Source organism: Zootoca vivipara, chromosome 5, assembly GCF_965207765.1.
Source record: "Zootoca vivipara chromosome 5, rZooViv2.hap1.1, whole genome shotgun sequence".
Lineage (NCBI taxonomy): Eukaryota > Metazoa > Chordata > Lepidosauria > Squamata > Lacertidae > Zootoca > Zootoca vivipara.
Window position 1 is genome coordinate 30,705,475 of NC_142588.1, and position 15,531 is coordinate 30,721,005.

Genomic DNA, 15,531 nt, shown 5'->3' on the forward strand with positions numbered 1-15,531 from the left:
TGTTCAAGCTTACAAACCAGAGCAGTTTGAAAACAGCCCACTACCCTTGGCCCTCCATGTTGCTGAACCACAGCTCCTGTCATCCCTGTTGATTGGCTATGCTGGTAGGGGCTGATGGGAGTTGGAGTCCACAAACATCTGGAGAGCCACAGGCAGGTCATCCCTGATCTAAAGGCTGCACCTGGTAAACCAGAAGTGATGGGATTTCAAACAATAAACATGATATATGGTTAATACTCTATAATCCAGACCTACTGTGAGCCCCAAACTCAGCACAACCCATTAGACATATATTGAAGACCACTAGGAGTTTGATATGCCTCCTAGTCTTGCTCTCTACTGCAGACTTAGAAAAGGGAACACTTTCTTGACAACCTGGGTGGTAGCTATGTTTGTCTTGCCCAAAATAAAATAAAATGATCTTGGTAGAATTAGCACAGCTGTGTTGGACTCCTAGAGCAGCAGTCAAACCCAATTTGTTTGCATGATGTATAACCCATGATGTGCAATGTTTGCTGCTTGTTTCTGGGAGGTTTCTGCAAAAATCTTTAATGCAACACCTTTTGCTATTTGAACATAGGATTACATTAAAATGTGTTCCACTTCAATAATAACCTGGAAAAGACCCAGTTTCTTCCTGACAAATAGAACCAGTGTTAACTGCAGTAGATATGTGTCTTGGTGTTCTAGGAATGGGTATACAGGATGGATAGATAGATAGATAGATAGATAGATAGATAGATGATAGATGATAGATAGATATGGATAATGTGTGCATATCAGCTTACCTATATGCACATTGATGCTGCCTAGAAATAAATAAAACTAGGCACTTATCCACAGCAATGCTCTACCTCTTCAAGAAATGTATCTTATTTTGTGTGTATGTGTTAAGGTTCCTTTAGCAGTAAAGGGATAAAAGAGAATCTGCTGGCAGTTCAGCCTATGGTAGTTGATTTCAGCACTCTACCATCTTGTTAGGGAAAATGGCTATAAATTAGAAGCTGGAGTGGGCATGCATTTTTCCCTACCAGCAGGCCATCCTGCCCTCACCAATTATGATGTAAAATGAAGCCTCACACATTTTCTTGCTTCCTTCCTCTCCCCATCCACGCGATTCACAAAAGACACCATCTTCCTGAATTATATAAAGCAATTGTGAGATGAATATTTGTGAACTCCTCATTTCTTTAGGCAAAAGAACTTATTTGGATTCAGAATGTATCCTTTTTAGTCTGCTGTGTGCTAGTAAGTGGGCAGATATATTCAGTTGATTTAGCCAGCTGACAACATAGTCCATACAATTTGCTTTTCTGCAGAAGCAGCCATGATTTGAATGTGCACACCGTAGGCGGAGTGCCTACTGAGTAAGCCAAGAGGTTTTCTTCCCTCTGGCCAAGCCTGCAGCCTCTTTCTGCTGCCAATCACTTTCTTCATTTCTTTACACTTTCTTCAGATTTTGGGGCTCCAGGGCATACACCATATTCTTGGCTGCATCTGATCTGGTGAAGCCCTGAAGCAACTAAGTTTTGAAGTTAACAGCCAAACACCTGGTCCTTTCTTTTATTAACTTACTTTCAAAAGATGGTTTTTAAAAGACAGGTTTATAAGGATTCCACTGTTCATTTTCAATTCAGGAGCGAATTTGTGCATTTCTGTTTGATTTCAACAGATTGAGCTCCTTATTCAGAGCCAGAGAGCGCAAACATCTTCAGTGTGTTTAAAGAAGCATTTGGGCAGGATTAAATGAAGTGGAATTAAGTGATCATACAAGAAGGAAATCTTCAGTCAATATGTAATGTTTTGCTTTAAAGTGTGTAATATAATAGGACGGGCCCTCTTACAAATTTGGTAACTGGTTAAATAATAGGAAGGTGAAAACAGGTGTGAATTTGTGGTTTTCACAGAACAGGAAAATATGAAGCAGGGTCCCCCAAGATGCTATTGGGACCTGCACTATTTAATTTTCATAAATGTTTTGAGTCAAGGAAGAGAGGTAAGAGAGCCAATTTATGGATTACACCAAATTATTTTGGGTGGTGCCCAAGCTGCAAAGGAGTTCCAAAAGGCGTGTCAGATTGGGATAATGGGCAAAAGTGGCTAATGAGATTCTGTGTAATCAATTATAGTGATCCACCAGCCCCTAACCCCAACCTCACTTCTCCGCTTGTGGAATCTGAATTGACTGTGCCTAAAGCCTTAGGAATGCTGGGCTCACATGTTTCACAATGATGTATTCAATGGGGAATGGGACTCTGCTCTTCACCCCACCAATGACACCTCATCAGCTTTCTTCAACAACTCTGGCTTGCAAGAAGCTGCTTGTAAAGGAATTGTAGTGCATGGGATCCTGTCCACATTGAAGAGCTCTGTGTGATCAGGTGTCCTGACTGCATGGAACCCTTACATGTGAGCAGGAGTTCCAAGCTGGTGTGCTGTCTGGGCAGGGCTCAAAAGACTGAAAACAGGAGCAGAGGAAACTGCCTTGTACCAATTTGAACCATTGGTCCATCTAACTCACTATTATCTATGCCAGGGTTTCCCAAACGCGGGTCTCTAGCTGCTTTTGGACTACCATTCCCATCATCCCTGATCACAGGTGCTGCTAGCTTAGGAATGATGGGAGTTGTAGTACAACAACAGCTGGAGACCAAATTTTGGGAAACTCTGATCTACACCATGGTAAGCCAATATGATGCCCTCAAGTTGTCATGGAACTGTAACTCTCAGGAGCTCCAGTCATTGTGGCCAGTAGGTGAAGTCCAATAACATGTGAACAACCCCCAGGTTCTTTTTCCCTGACTTAGACTTCAATTCTTACCCCAGTTTCTTGGAGTTGAGTCCCGCTGAACTCAATAGGACTTAACTTCTGAGTAGATTTGGTTAGGGTTGCACTTTTATTTTATATTAAACAGAAATAATACTCCACATATCCAGGTGCTTTGTAGAAGTAACTATGCATTTATTTTTCTCCCTTCTTTACAGCCACCAATGTCCATTCAATCTATTGTGGTTCAAGTCCAGTGCGTTAACCGAAAAGTAGGAACTGTTATCTATCACGAAGTTCGGATTGTAGTGAGGGACAGAAATGATAACTCTCCCCAGTTTCAGCAGCAGCAGTACTATGTAGCAGTCAACGAGGTCAGTTTTAGTATTGGTATTGTTATCATTTTTTTTCTAACTACTCATGTACTTTTTTGGTATCTTCTCATCAATGCTAGCTACAGTACTAAAGCACTTAATGTTAATTTCCTTTTGGGTTTTCCAGTTGATTTTGAGCCTTTTGTGCGTTTATATAAAGAACTTGCCTTGAACTGAATCACTTGAGAGAAAATCATACTTTTATTACGGTAATTAAACAAACCCAACCCATTCAGAGTGGTATTACAAACAGGGGCTGGGTGCATATGAGTAAGCAAAGGTCTCCGAACATTATTCTTCCATAATAGAAATGGTATAATACTATGCAAAGGAACAACTAAGCACAACCTTAATTTTCAGCTTTAAAGAGTTGTGTCTTTACAATATTCCTCACCCCTGGTGGTTCTTTATTCCTCACTTCAATGGCAATTTTAGCACAACGATCTACTTTCTTGCTGGATCTTCCTGGTATACCATTTAGCCATGTCAGATAGGTCAACAATGATGGCAATTCTCGAAAATATGATCTAGTACAACAGAATAGTTCAATAATTTAGACCAATTTTATGCCAAATGTATTGATTTCCTCCTTTAATAAGTTTCAAAAAATGAGCTGAATCTTCCCCTTTAACTGCTCTATTAATTTCCTCCTGCACCTGTCTGATATATATCACTCCCTTTCTGTATAGATTTCTTTTCATTCCTACGTTGCTGAGCCCAAATCCAAAAAAGTCAGAACATTTTTGAGCACTGCTTGATTTTTAAGAGCTGTTATTTCAAAGCATTTAATGTCCATTATTCTGTACATAGGTTTTTTGCCTTTTAAGTGGCACAAATTATTGTAAATACCATTATGGTTGTTCCAAATTTCTTCTTAATGTAAGAGTTTATTGGCTGTTTTTGCGTCTTGAAGCTTTATAATTATTTGCTATTGTTTCAAGTTGAAATATTTTTGAGCTGTTTAGAGCACTGGGGTGGGTAGGTTTAAAATTCAAACAACTGCACAAACATTTCCCCCTATAATTGATTTTGTTAAGTGCATATAAGTTCAATATAATTATAGAATACATTAGTTGTGGTTTATTTACAGCAATTTTAATCCACAGTCCTCAGAATTTTTCATTTAACAATGCTTTAAATTAATACCAGGCATGATAAGTTATCGTGTGTGTGTGTGTGTGTGTGTGTGTGTGTGTGTGTGTGTGTTACCCTGGTGACTTTCTTTAGTGTGAGAAAGCCTGCATCCACAAGATGAATGTACATGCTTTAATTTTTAATTTTTATAAAGGACCACCTTACACTGGGCTGTGTGGGTATGGGCTGAGTGGAAGCATCCGTCCCTCTACTCAATTCTGCCAGCTTAGCCAACCTCCTGCAGGCTGCCACCAACCAAGTGATGCAAGAAAGAGATTCACCTCCATCAACACAGAGCTTCCTCTTTCACTCTCTTAATGGCAGGCAGAAGGCCCTTCAGTGGTATCCCCAATTGCAGAGCCCAGTGGAAATTGCCCCAAACAGGGTGTACTGAGGACAGAGTGGGGCTGAGCTGACCCAGGATCTGCTAGATCACAAGCTTCTCTCGGAGCTGGCACTGCTATTTGTATGGACTGTGGAAGCTCTTCAGGGTAACAGCTGGATTTTTGCACTGTTATGTGATGTGATAGAACCCAGTTCTTTCACATAGACAACCCTCATGCCTTTGTATTCCTCCTTCAATTGGCCAAATGGTGATTAGCCTCCTCTGTCGACTTCTCTGCAGGCATGTGTGGCTTGTGGCTGGTTCAGTATAAATCTTTCATAAGTTCTGTTACTTGATCAGGTGCGGCTATTAAGAGTGTCTTTGAATTGCTGTTGAAAAGTCACACGAAATGGCAAGCAGCCTTGTGATAAATCAGTAGCATAATTAATTGTGTGGTTTAATTAGCTGAAATTAAGGATTGTAAAAACTAGCTTATGGTCTGCAGCAGTAAAAACTTTCAAACTGTCTCCTTCTGCTTGCTTGCTTGCTTGCACACCCAACCATCCCTCTTTTTGTATAGCCGTCAGTTGAAAGAAAAGATCTCTCAATAACATGCTCCATAGATTTGAGGAACACTTTATAGCCTTGGAGGAAATTAGGACAAGAAAAGAAATTGGTGATTTCAGTAAATGACCCTTTTCCTTGCTAATCAAGGTGCAGCTCTCACAAACTTTGGAGGTTTCAAATGTTACTGAATTCCACAACTGCTGCTGTTTGACTTGTACAGGGGTAGCTGCTGAGCTTAGGAGTTCAGTGTCTTAATCAGAGCTCTAGTGTTTTGGATGGGTTTAATTATAAGGCAGGGATGTGAAACTTGTGGTCCTCCATCTATCACCATTCTTAGCCATTGACCATTACATGAGTTGAATTCAATTTGCACAGCAATGCTGTCCTGTCACCTCTTCTCCACTGCAGCCCCTTGTACCTTCAGTAGGCCTCTCGTGTGCATCGGGGGCCTGCAGGAAAGGATGGGGACATGACATGCTGAGAGACTGCAGTGAGGGGAGGGGAGAGGTCAGACGCAGCCAGGTTCTGCAAATCAGAACTACGCTAGCACAAGCTGTCTCTGCCTTATTTTCGCTTATTTCTTCGTCCCTCAGGCTTTCTGTGAGTGCAGGAGGCTACAGTGGGGAGGAAGGAGCCAGACAACTGATTTTGCCTCTAGCCCCAACCACTATTAGCATGTGGCCTCTGGAATGTTACCCAGAAGAGGATGCAGTCCTTGGGTTGAAGAAATTTCCCCACTCCTCAGCAATGATGCCATTGGCATAAACAGCCCAACAATATACAGTAGCCTTCCCTGTCTGATCATTGACATTCCCAATGAGCAGTGTTGGGGAATATAATTTTAACTAAAAGCCTGTGATAGCCACGATACCTGAAATTATATCAGGCTACATACACACCGAATATGAGCAAAAGTGTCTCTTCTTTTCGTATACTTCCAACCCATGGTTGCATCTTTATATTTTAACTGGCGTATTGCCATATGCATATTATATTACAGCATATGTTGTGTATTTTACATTGTTTTAACCTACACAGATACATTTTATTTCCAATGTTAATATTAAACTCTTTCCTGTTCCTGTTTTGCTGAATTCCTTCTACTATTGCTTAGAAGAGCTATTAGATCTTTATTTAAGACAACGGAACCTTCTGTTTTCCAGACCCTATTTTTTCCTCACATGGTGTGATATTCCTTACTTCTGCTCCTCTTACAAGAGTTTGAGTATTTGCAAATACTGAAAAAGGCAAGTGAAGACTAGAATTTTTATTTATTTGCTTTTTTTTTAGCATATGAAATTATAACCCCCTGAGAGATGAAGTTTTAAAACCCTACTCTAGCTCATATAGAATACTCTCTCCCATTTGTTTTGCTCTTTGAAATTATGTGCTATTGCGCAGTGGAGCCAAGAGGGATATTTTAGGTGCTAAAGGTTACATGTGCTTTAGGATTTGAAGGCACATGAGAGCACCATCATGCTGAAACTAAGTAGCTCTGGCCAGTGCCTGGATAAGTGACAGCCTGGTAGCAACAAGTATCCTGCCTTGGGTTCCATGATGAAAAAAAGGTGGGATATAAAAGTATAAAAAACCCTAGGGCTACCACATCTGCTCTTCCTGCTGCCAACCCCGTCATATACCCATCTTCCTGAATACCTGACCAACTGCTCCTCCCTTTACACCTCACTTACTCCCTTGCATATCCCATCACAGCTCAGCTCACCCACTCCCCTAATGGCTCACCTCAATCCACTCCCCTCATAGGAGGGGAAGGTGCTTCAGAAAGTTTCTGAAGTGCTTCCTCCCACCTTTAAACCTCACTGCACCTGTATGTAATGGAAGGAGAGATGCTTCACCACTCTCCCCTTCTTTTAAGCTGTTCGTCTGGGCTGTGTGCCACCCTGTTGTCATGCTTCAGGTCACGTGGCCTCCTATTGGTAGCCATGTGAACTACAGTATGATAACAACCTTACATTTCAATGTATATAGGAAGAAATACTGGTTTCATTTTGCTGCACTTTCTCTTGCTCTTGTTTTCTAAGGCATATCAATTGCGTTGGTGAATAATCAGTCCCTGTTTGCTTCCCCACCCATGGTAGGGCACTTCTGAATGGTTGAAACCACAGCAACCTAATACTGTTGTTGCCTGGTAATAGTTAATAATATTAAAGCCTGATAATCTATCTCTACATTTGTCTTATTGTATTGCTTATGACTTTACCCTTTACAATATGGGCATTTCTTGTGAGCTTTATAATTCCATATAAACTTGATAATTTCTGACTGAGCTTTGTTCAGCAACTGTGATACCAGGTAGTGTAAGGGAAATAAATGGTATCGTATGCAGTACCTTCATATTATCATTGTAGCCATTCCCAGGCAGTGTGTGTGTGTGTGTGTGTGTGTGTGTAATGGAATCAAAATGCACATCACTCAACACTAGCAACTGAAATAAAACTAAACTGCAAACTTTCTGGGGACACAGAACAGTCACACCCAGTCTGAATGGGAAAGAGTTGAAGGAAAGCAATGGAAATGATAAATAGTTCATAAGCATGCCACATGAGGAAAAGTCAAAGGCACTTGGTTTGTTTAGCTAAGAGAAAAGAAGATTAAGGTGAGAGTGGATAGCAATAGCTTACATTGATATGCTTTAAATAGTCCATTGGTTCATTGGTTCTTTTGTAGTTGCAAGAATTTTATTATGATGAGGTAGCTCTGAAGGTCAATGAATCCATTACTGGCCTGTACAGTCATAAATCTTAGTATGCCTCAATGCCAACCTTAACAGACCATGGTGTGTTTGGGGGTAATAACTACTGGGAGAAATTACTGCAAAATTTACTGATCTTCCATTTTGAGAGAAACCATTCTGTTGATGTAGTATTTAGCTCTTATTCTAAGGGCAAGATTGCAGTCTTGTTTAAGAATATTCAGATCCAGTTATTCTGTTAGTTACAAGAGTTTAATGTGTTGGGTTTTTTGCCTTTATTTGAGGATAGTAAGAAGATAGTAGCTGTCCTTTAGTTGTTCTTTTGGAGAACATTTCCTCCCTATTTTTGGATGGTAATTCTTAGATATAGTTTGATCCCCTTTGTTGGAAGTATAGTCTGTAGTAAGATGTGAACTTGGAAATTATAGTTCAAAGTGAGTTTCTTCCACTTCCAGTGTAATTATTCTCCCCACCCCACCTTGGTGTTCAAATCACTAATCTCAGTTGGTATGTACAGCATCAGAAGCATATTGGTGTGTGATAACTACCTGTAAATTGTATTTTGATTCGCTATGGAGGTCCTCAGTAACTACTACTATTATTATTATTATTATTATTATTATTATTATTATTATTATTTATTGCCTTAATAAGGCTTAATAGGCCATGAAAGTAATGGATGCATCTCATAGAAATTAGATTAATTTAATACATAAATTACTGAAGTGGATTTCTAAAGCTTAAGTGTTCCATATGTAGATAAGGTTCTCTTTTATTTATAATGCTTCCACTTTTTCCAGGGATGTAAGAATGTCTTGTTGTTAATTGGCAGCAATAAACTTTTGTAGTTTGTCTTCTAAAAAGAGCCACTTAGACAGTTTGCAGTAGTTTCTCTGGTTGTCCTCCCCCTTTTATTTGGGAACCTTCAGCTAACATATATGAGCAACAATGTAGATGTTTTTTATTGCAGGCTGTCATATTAAAAAGATGTCATGATAAAAAGATACCTGAAACTTACATACAGATTATTCTTATTATAAAGCTATACAAGGAACTTTCCTCTTACGACATCCTGAGATCTGGCAAGTGGATACAATCTGATGCTTGAATGATGAAGAACTGGTGACATGTTAAAGGAATGTTAGGCTGTTTTATAGGGATGAAGGCAGGGCCGCCTTAAGCATGTCAGGCGCCCTGGCGCCGTGGTGCAGAGATCGCTCCGGCGCCCCCGCCGTGCCCCGTTTCTTGCCGCTGCTGGTGGGCGGGCGTGGCGCCCCCCTGGCAGCCTGGTGCCCTGTGCCACCCAGCCTTCCCCTAGAGCCGGCCCTGGATGAATGACTTCGATGTTCCAATAAAAAATCAAAATAATATGGGGAAGTGGCTCAAGACATGATGAAATCAAGGGTGTATCAGAAGCAGACAGAATGATTTACACTAGGGAAACCGCTTTCAGTCAGTGTAGAGCAGGCATCCCCAAACTGCGGCCCTCCAGATGTTTTGGCCTACAACTCCCATGATCCCTAGCTAACAGGACCAGTGGTCAGGGATGATGGGAATTGTAGTCCAAAACATCTGGAGGGCCAAAGTTTGGGGATGCCTGGTGTAGACAATACTGAGCTCAACCGATGGTCTGATGTAGTCTAAGGCAGCTTCTTCTGTTCCTATGTTCACTATATTAAGTCAAAGAAATATTGGTTACAGTGAATATTGCAATTAGTAAGCATAATTACCGGTAAACCACATCATATTGTTATAAATGAGTGCAATATATAATCCAATCTTCCCCGTAAGGGAGTTCTCCACTTCACCACTTGGTTTCTCTGTGGATTCCAGTAAATTTGGATTGGAGCTTTTCAAACAAAAAGTTCCAGGTTCAATCCCAGGAATCTCCAGGCAAGTCTGAGAATGATTCCTGTCTAAAACCCTGGAGAGGAGTGGTTGTCAGTCAGTGGCAGTACTGAACTAGATAGACTAACTCGGTATAAGACATCACCATGTGTTTCTATTTTAAATGTGTACTACCAAAATTTTCCAAGGTGTTCTAAATTTAAAATATCTCAGATATAATGATGGGAAGTCCCTGAGGTCTCTGAAGTGACAGATATTCTTCATATATTATTGAGCACAATTAAAACAAATGCACCCAATATTAAACACTCAGGCACCTGATGTAATGACATGGTGGAAGGTATCTCATTTTACTCTGCCAAGTTTGTTGAAGTTCCATTTCCCCTCTTTCTAGATAATAGGAAAGTTTTTATTGTTTCGAATGCTGGAATCTGTCCCTCGATGTGTTAATTTGGCTGGCAAGTTTTGTTTGACCTTTTTAAAATATTTGACTGAGTTGCAAAGCGTTCCTTCCTATTCACATTTCTTATTTTACTCTAGGTTCTCTCTCTCTCTCTCTCTCTCTCTCTCTCTCTCACACACACACACACACACACACACAGAGGTGGATTTTGTTTTGTTATTTTGTTTTTACATAGCTTTGCTTAATATTCTTTACCCTGGGCAAGGGGCAATAGTTCACAAGGTATTTCGCAGTATACTGTCAGAAGGAAATTGGCAGGAAGGCAATTTGGTGTGACAAAGGATGTCATAAGAACATTCCGTATATCTATAGCAGTATGTCAGTTATGCCATCTCAGAACTGATTACCTAATCATGGCATTTGTTTATTATAGAGCCAGTGTGGTGTAGTGGATAAGAGCGGTAGACTCATAATCTGGGGGACCGGGTTCATGTCTCTGCTCCTCCACATGCTGCTGCTGGGTGACCTTGGACGAGCCACACTTTCTGAAGTCTCTGTTAGCCGCTTTGAGACTCCTTAAGGGAGTGAAAGGTGGGATATTAAATCCAAACTCCTCCGCCTCCTCCTCTTCTTCTCCTTCTCATAACCACCTACAGCTGAATCAGTTTGCTCTTCTATTCCCAAGCTGCACCACTGCTCAGAAGTAAATTTTGCTTTCAGTGGGACTTTCTTCCACATAAGTGTTCCTAGGATTGCCTCCCAAAGCACTGAGCTGTGTTTTTAAGTTGCTTTAACACAGGCATTTCCAAACTGCAGTCCTCCATATGTGTTGGCCTACAACTCCCATGATCCCTAGCTAACAGGACCAGTGGTCGGGGAAGATGGGAATTGTAGTCCAAAACATCTGGAGGGCCGAAGTTTGGGGATGCCTGCTTTAACATCTTAGCTGTGCTTCATTTTCCCTTGCACTGAACCTAAGGGTTCACAATTCTAATAATGAACTGTGTCTTGCTTCTGCATCTGCATACAGACATTGCACAAGCTTGGTTGCATCAGTAATGAGGATTCTACATGCCTTATGTTGTATTTCAGGCATCCCCAAACTTCAGCCCTCCAGATGTTTTGGACTACAATTCCCGTCTTCCCCGACCACTGGTCCTGTTAGCTAGGGGTCATGGGAGCTGTAGGCCAAAACATCTGGAGGGCCACAGTTTGGAGATGCCTGTTGTATTTGGATGTGGTCTCCCAGCCCATGCATTAGTCTTCTGCACACTTGACTGGGAAGACTCAGCAACTGAAACCTGTTTCTCAAGACAGATTGTATTTGCTAAATCAGGGTGGTAGTGTTGGCATTTTAAAAAAAGATCAGCACGTAATGCAGCTTTGAGTATGAATATAATTTATCCCCACCTTTCCGCTGAAATAACTCAAGGTAGTAAAAACACATGAATAAAAATAATTACAGCTCCAGGAGGTTAAGACAAAACACTAAAGAGGCAAAATGGAAGCTAGTTAAAACATCAAAGTAGTATAAAATTACATGAGATTTTTCCTTTTTTAAAGGGCCCGCCTAAACAAAGCTGTCTTAACCAGCTAATAACATCTAAAAAATGAAGGTTCCAGATGAAGCCCCCGTGGTCAGCGGTGGCCAAAAAAAGTCCCTCTAGCACTTTGCAGCCACTCTTGCTTCATCCCATTTTGTCACACAGAGAAGGGCCTCTTCACTGGGTCTTGGGAAGCAGGTATTCTTTAAGATTTCCAGGATTTGGACCATGCAGGGCTTTATGGGTGGTGATCAGCCCTTTGAATCGGTCTCAGAAATGTATTGCTAACCAAGAGCACCTGCAATATGCTTTCACCAGCAAATGGGATGATCCGGTGAGCATCTTTGCTGTCACATTTTAGACCCATGCAAGGTTCTGAAGGTTATTCAAAGGCAGCCCGTATAGAGCCTGATGAAGCGAATGTGGCAGGATTTGCCCTTTCCAGCTTCATATATGACGTCCAGCTCTCCCAAGTTTCAGACAGGAATGAACTTGGGAACTCTTGAAAGCAGTTGCTCAACCATGGAGTTATGTCCCTTTCCCATTTTCATGTGGGCAGTCACACCAGCAACTGCTGGCATGATTTGGGCCATAGAGCTGTAAGAGATCTTTATTTGGTTCTATATTTGGTTTCACAGAAGGGCAATTTAATTTCATGTGGGTTTTAGAAAAAGTCTAAGAAAACAGCTTAGCCTAAATGAAACAGCTACGGGGTAATAGGCTTAAGGAATGTAGCCTTGATGCATATTTTCAGTCCCTGAAAACTGTACTACCGAAAATGAGGGGCATATGGGCTGAACTCTTAAAAAAAATTGTCTGACTAATAAATCATTAGCTTAGAGAAGGCAGCGCTAGCAATCATACCAGCACACCAGTGTTATACTAGCATTTCAGGAAGGCACATTGGCATACCCTTCAACGTTTCTCTGATGAAAATAGGACACCCCATTCCATAATGAAAATATTACTATTTATATCCCATGCATCTTACTGGGTTGCCCCGGTAGCTTCCAATATATATAAAAACATGATAAAACATTAAACATTCAAAAAAAAAACCAAACCCTTCTCTGTATAGGATTCCCTTCAGACAGCTCAGGATAACTCCATACCCTCCAACATTTCTCCAATGAAAATAGAGACACCCTAAGGAAAAGTGAGACATTCTGGAATCTAATCATTAACGAGGACAGCTTCTCTAAATCAGGGATGTCCCTGGAAAATAAGGACACTTGGGTGGTCTGCATTGGTACTAAGGTTTTGTTTTAACTGATATCATTCAGTAATTTTAACCAGGGGTCCCCAAACTTACGTCGCCGAGGGCCGGTGCCACCAGCGCCGATTGCACTGCGGGCCGGAGCACGTGGGAGTGCAAGCCCATACACATGCGCACACGCGATTTGCAGCACACTTTCGGGTTCCCGGAACACCGGAAATAGCTTGTGCGCATGCACATGGGCCTCCTCCGGCCCGGAAGTGTGCCGGAAATGATGCTTGCGCATGCGCACAAGCTATTTCTGACGCTCTGGCGACCTAGAAGTGGGCAGCTGCGCCGTTAAGAGCAGGGGGAGGGGGTTGCTGGGGGCCGCATAAAGGGCCTTAGTTTGGGGAAGCCTGATTTTAACTAACAAGGTAACTGGGTTTCAGAAGAGCTGGCATATTACAGTGTTTCTCAACCAGTGTGCCTCCAGACGTTTTGAGACTACAACTCCCATCATTCCTGACCACTGGTCTTGCTAGCTAGGGATGATGGGAGTTGTAGTCCCAAAACATCTGGAGGCACACTGGTTGAGAAACACTGGCATATTATATGGAAGATTCCAACAGACAGAATTTTGCTAACCTATAGCTGATGAGCAGTCTCTTCCTTTGATGCCTCTGGTGTAATTCCCCCCTCCTCTCATACTGATGATGTGATATTCTAACATGCACTTAAAGAGAGTGCTATTGTACAACTGTAGTTTGTCCACCTAGCAATTTTCTTTTTCCCTTGGTGGCAGGTTTGCAGTTAAAGGCCTTCTCTGGTCCCTCAGAATATTATAGATGGGACTGGTAAATTACTTACTACTATCACACCTGACAGTTCCTGAAAGAATATTTAACCTTTCCAGTTCTGTCATCTTGATGGCACTAACTATATAACTCATTGCTGCCATGCCTTTCTTGTGTATTTGTTCCAGAGAAAGAGGGAGGTGGCTTTTCTCGTGTCCTAAAAAGCCATAAGAGGAAATGCCTACTTAATGCACACATAGGATGTGCTTTGGAAATGCAAACTTCCTACCCTTGACTGCAGCCTCTAAATTATTACTTGAAGTGTCTTTATCTACAGTTTGGGTCTCAACGTTAATCCCTTGGCTATGTGTTCCACAGGCTGGCTAAATGCACATTATCCATTTAAAGCACATGACTTTGCCCAAAGAATCCTAGGAACTGTGGTTTGTTGAGTATGCTGGGAATTGTAGCTCTGTGAGGGGGCAAATATGGGATTCTTTGGGGGAAGCAATGTGATTTAAATTATTTTATTTCTCAGGGAGTTTCACAGGACTCAATAAAGCACATAGATTCACAGAATATAGATGTGCAGAATGTATATTTTAATTGAACTTGCCCATGTGAAATGGAGGTGGGGGTTCAAAGCTATTCATGCTGTACATTCCTGATTCAGACAATCAGACTTCTACAAAGATTGGCTGTGCTTGGCAGCCCACACTCTTCTAGTAACCAGCAGGGCTTTGCTTTCTTGCTTCCTGAACCGCAGAAGTCTTTAAAACAAGCATTGCCTGAAACACATTGGACTGCTTTGAGAATAAAATCTATATTTTTTCAGCATCTTGACATACGTTCTCTCTTGTTTTGGGGTTCATTTTGGATGCTTTCCATTCATTGCATATCCTTTGCTGCTGGTTGCCATGATTAAATTTCTGATTGCACCGACACTCGTATTTTTATAACCTTGAGGAGAGGTTTTGTTTTTTTTAAAAAAAGTGTTTTAAACATTTTGAATTAAGTAAGGGAAGACTGCTACCTCAAATCAGCATTCTGAAAATGCCACCTGTTATTGAGACATACTGTGATGACTTACCTTACACACCATTCCTCATTGATCAAGCAATGACCTTCATGAATAAATGCACAATTGTTATAGCACCACCACAAACAGAATATTCATTATCACCGGATGTACTGTTAAGTCAAACACTATACTTTTCAATGGAGTGCTTTCATGGCATTTGGTAGAAGGTCAGCATATGCTGGTAACTGAATGACGAAAGATCACAAGTATGGGCATGAATGAACTTACTGAATGTTTAAAACAACAATTGTAGGAAAGCCATTTCATTGCATCTGCATCACATTCTTCAACAAAACCACAGTTCTATGAAGAGCTTTTTAAATGACTGGAATAAAAACAATAGACTGTAGGTTATATATTGTTGGAGGTGATAGACATAGGAGTGACATGTGTAAAACTGTGATTTCCAAGAATAACCAAATATTTTGCTTTGAGTGCTGGAAATCGAACTTGCCCTGCAACTTGGAAGTGCATCTTTGCGGGGGGAATTAGTTGGGTGCCCCCATAACTACTGAAACAGGTTCGTTCTTACTTTATTTTTGCAAGCATCACATCTGTGCTCTGCTGGTTTTATCTGTCCATTTTCATCTGAGACATCCTAACTTTGCCATCTGTGCTTCTTTGGGACTTTTCTGAGGACTTATCACCTCCAGAGTAGAAAGAGGCTGCTCCTCTTTAGAATGTCAGCCTTTTACATTTATAGTTTCCTTCCAGAGGGCATTACTTTTTTCAGTCCCTAGTGGAGGGACTGTATGCCAGCAATGGGTGAGCAAGAGCCAAAGT

General features: G+C 41.2%; 1 protein-coding gene across 4 annotated transcripts in view; it reads left to right on the top strand.

Moving 5' to 3' along the window:
- Positions 1–15,531, top strand: part of PCDH15 (protocadherin related 15) — a 620,078-nt gene that overhangs the window by 364,507 nt on the left and 240,040 nt on the right. For all 4 annotated transcript variants that reach the window (XM_035137532.3, XM_035137542.3, XM_035137541.3 and 1 more), the window contains one exon: positions 2,986–3,141. In XM_035137532.3, coding sequence (XP_034993423.1) covers positions 2,986–3,141 — 156 coding nt within the window. The remainder of the gene's footprint in view (positions 1–2,985; positions 3,142–15,531) is intronic.